Raw genomic sequence first — 3,508 nt, 5'->3', positions numbered from 1 at the left:
AAGAAATGTAATAAAAAGAAAAAAATAGGTATGGAAGCAGAATTGATCTGGTCACCTGTAGAACTAGAAGAGAATGACACAAACCACTAAGCTAAGGTGAAAATTTACAATGATTTGGCATCCCACAAATATATATGAATTGTGGCGCTTAAAATCTTTGTTTTATGGGCTTTAGTCAAGGGCCTGCTCTGTTTAGATGTTATTTGATAGGTCATAGACTTCAGTGATCCTGAGCCAGTTCAATGATCTCGCAAAAAAAAAAAAAAAGAAAGAAGAAAAAATTTGATCTCACGTCATGGAACGTATAGTAATTGGTTTCTTTACCTTTTATTATTTTTCCTTGCAATAACTTAAACGTAATAATTTCATATACTTAACATTTGGTAATTTTTCAAATGAATATAATCAATTAAAGTTTCATATAATATTCAATTTAATCAAAACAAATAACTTCATGCAAAATTTATTGAAATAATCAAACAAAGTCGCGCTTTAAAATCAAAATCTAGTATTCATTTAATATAAAAAGGACACCATGTGGGAGGATGATGACTTTGAACTTCGTTTTGAGAATTTCTAGTAGTTCACTCCCTGCGAAAAAGAGAGAAATTGAAGATTGTTGTAATTTCACATCCAATCTTCCTTGAGAACTGGAAAAATTCCATGAAGAAGAGCTATTCCTGTAATCCTTGGGATGTGTTTAAGCGTAAAATGAGTTGCACAATAATGTCACTTTTGATAATCTTTTCCGTCCAAAATGGTAGTAAATTTCAATATGTTTCGAGTGAACATGATGAATAAGATTGGCAGTCATATAAGTTTTTTGATGTTATCACAATAGATCTGAACAGGGTGAGGAAGAAATAGACAAAGCTCGTGAAGTAGCTGAGTAATCCAGTGATACTCAGCAAAAGCAAAGGCAAGCGAGCGGTATTCAGACTCAGCACTAGAAAGAGAGATTGTAGGTTCTTTCTTGACGTGCTATGAAATAAGATTGGGACCAAGAAAAATAGCATAGCCAGAGGTAGAGCGCTGAGTGTCAGGATAACCTGCCCAATCTGCATCAACAAAAGAAAATAGACCCCGCTAAGGCGTTCCTCAGAGGAACTAGTCCAAGCACATGTCTCCTTTATCTGTTTTCAGCCAGCCTTCTTTCTTCCTTTCATCAAAGCCTTTATGTTCATGGAATACTCACTTCACTATGTGTAGCTCGTTCCCCTCTCTTGAAAGCCGAACTGGAGCCTTCTTTTGATAATCAAAAAGCATTTGCTGGAACAAGAATTAATTCATCTCTTTCTTTTTCACTGACGCAGGGCAACTCTGTTGAATCAATGCCCTAGTGATTTAGGAAATGGTCATGCTGATAAGAGGCCAGTCGATGAATGTAAGAATAGAACCAAGGAAGACTTTTGAAAATCAGTCCTTGCTTCAACTGAATGAACGAAAGAAATCTACTTCTGAATTGTCATCTCATATTCTTTGTTCCGTCCCTGGTCAAAGTTTCCTACATGTTCTTTTCTAAAACACGTAGCTCCTTATTTCTTACTTAACTTTCCACACATAGATTTTTACTTGTTTTTTTTTTTTGGCATCGAAAGGCTATTCTATTACTCAAACTTGAGGTGGTCTGGGTAACCAGACCGGAATAGAACAACCAAAGTAGCAAAGTGATCTATGAAAAGTACGAGCAGTCCTAGCTAATGAGTCAGCTATCACATTTTCAGCTCTTGGCACATAACAAATCTTGAAGTCCGAAAAGCACATCTTGATCGTTTGAATCATCTCCAGTTCAGTTGAGAAGCTTGGCCATGCTTTTGGTTTCGTCAACATTGCAATCAGGTCCTTGCAATCCGTGCCAAATCTCTGACAATCTGAATGTTGTAGCATTGTTTCCATTGCCCATTTCAAAGCTTCCAGCTCCGAGTGTAGCGCTGATTCCCGTCTCGTCAAGTTCCTCGTCCCCATTAACTGATTCCTCCCCCTACTGTCTTTCCATACCCATCCAATCCCACTGAACTGATCCGTAGAGGTCCATGAACCATCTACCATACATATGTCACCCAAGCTTAAGACTTGAGGTTCTTGAGTAACTTGAAACGTAGTTATGCTCTCTCTCGCATTATGCCAAGCCTGGCATTCACTCTCTGCATGCCTCACTAGCTCCCCTGGATCCCTGTCTATCCTCCTGAATAACTTATCATTCCGAGCTTTCCAAATATACCAGATAATCCATGGATATGGATCCCTATCATTTTCTGGCTCCAAAATATTGTTTTTCCTCCAAAACAAATAATCCATATTATTATAGATTTTTACTTGTTTAAAAGACTTAATTAGGGTATCAAGCAAATGCCACCTTGCTTGAATATGGGAAATGGTCAATTTTGACCCTAACAATTCCAGTCATGCCAAATACATTCCGAACAAATGGTCAATGCTAAATATAACCTCAATTCAATTATAATTCAAAAAAACTATTCGAACTTCTTAAAACGTAAATCTACATTGATTTTAACGAAATTTAATCAACTGTTAACAAGATAAAACAACGTCATTTTGACCTAATTTTTATTTTCAAAACATGTTTATTCCAAGATTCGAACATATACGTTGATACCCTTTGAAATGGGCACACTAACCAAAAGACTACAGTAACTTTTTGAAATATTCTTACAAATTTGAAAAATATATACTACTACACTTATTCATCTTATCCAAGCGAAACTTTGGTGATGGTTATTTCTGATTTATATAAATACAGTAACATGTTTTTAACTATTATATTGTACTAAAATACAAATAATAAAATATTTATACTTATACAAAATTAAATATACTTACAACTTTGAAAACATTTATAAATTTTTTTATATAAATTATTTTAAAAATTTAAACCTTTAATGGTAATTTTCTTTCTTTTAAAATTTATATAATATACTATATATTTTATGTTTCTATATTTTAGTTATTGTTTAATATGTCTAATATTTTGAACAAAATATCTTAGTGAAAGAAAGATAAAACGCCTCTTAACATTTTGAAAAAAATCACAAATATATAATATTAACTTTGAAAATAAAATAAATTTCCACTTAATTTTAAAAATTAAGAATAATTTTTATTATTTTTTATAAATAGCTTCAAATTTTAAAGTATATTAAATTTCGTATAATTATAAATATTCTATTATTTATAATTTAGTAAGATATAATTTTTTATTAAAGATACGATAAGTAAAACATGTTAATGTATTTATATAAATCAGAAACAATCATCACCAAAGTTTTGATTTGATAAAATGAAAAGGTATAGTAGTTTATATAATTTCAAATTTGTAATAATGTTTCAAAAAGTTACTTACTCTAGTAGTTAGTGTGCTCCTTTAAAATGACATCATGGAACAGATTCGAGTCCCGGAATTCACATATTTTGGTTAGAAAAACTTAGATCAAAACGACGTTGTTTTATCCTGTTAATAGTTGACTAACTTCTTTTAGAGGCAATGCAG

General features: G+C 32.3%; 1 protein-coding gene across 1 annotated transcript; it reads right to left on the bottom strand.

Moving 5' to 3' along the window:
• Nucleotides 1–981: 981 nt before the first annotated feature.
• Nucleotides 982–2,298, bottom strand: LOC108832458 (uncharacterized). Its single transcript, XM_018605943.1, has 2 exons — nt 1,686–2,298; nt 982–1,058 (listed from the first exon to the last, which is right to left on the bottom strand). Exons 1-2 carry the CDS (start codon nt 2,296–2,298, stop codon nt 982–984), a joined length of 690 nt encoding a protein of 229 aa, XP_018461445.1.
• Nucleotides 2,299–3,508: the final 1,210 nt, after the last annotated feature.

The sequence above is a fragment of the Raphanus sativus genome, unplaced genomic scaffold, assembly GCF_000801105.2.
Source record: "Raphanus sativus cultivar WK10039 unplaced genomic scaffold, ASM80110v3 Scaffold2281, whole genome shotgun sequence".
In the NCBI taxonomy this organism is placed as follows: Eukaryota; Viridiplantae; Streptophyta; class Magnoliopsida; order Brassicales; family Brassicaceae; genus Raphanus; species Raphanus sativus.
Note: the sequence above shows the minus strand (reverse complement) of the source record. Positions and strands in the feature narration are given on the sequence as shown.

What these genes read in the sequence shown, in the direction of transcription:
- LOC108832458 (XM_018605943.1), bottom strand. Translation starts at nt 2,298, where the DNA reads ATGGATTATTTGTTTTGGAGGAAAAACAATATTTTGGAGCCAGAAAAT. An exon ending in CTCATTAGCTAGGACTGCTC is followed by an intron (nt 1,059 to 1,685) that starts GTACTTTTCATA and finishes TTGTTGATGCAG; the next exon opens with ATTGGGCAGGTTATCCTGAC.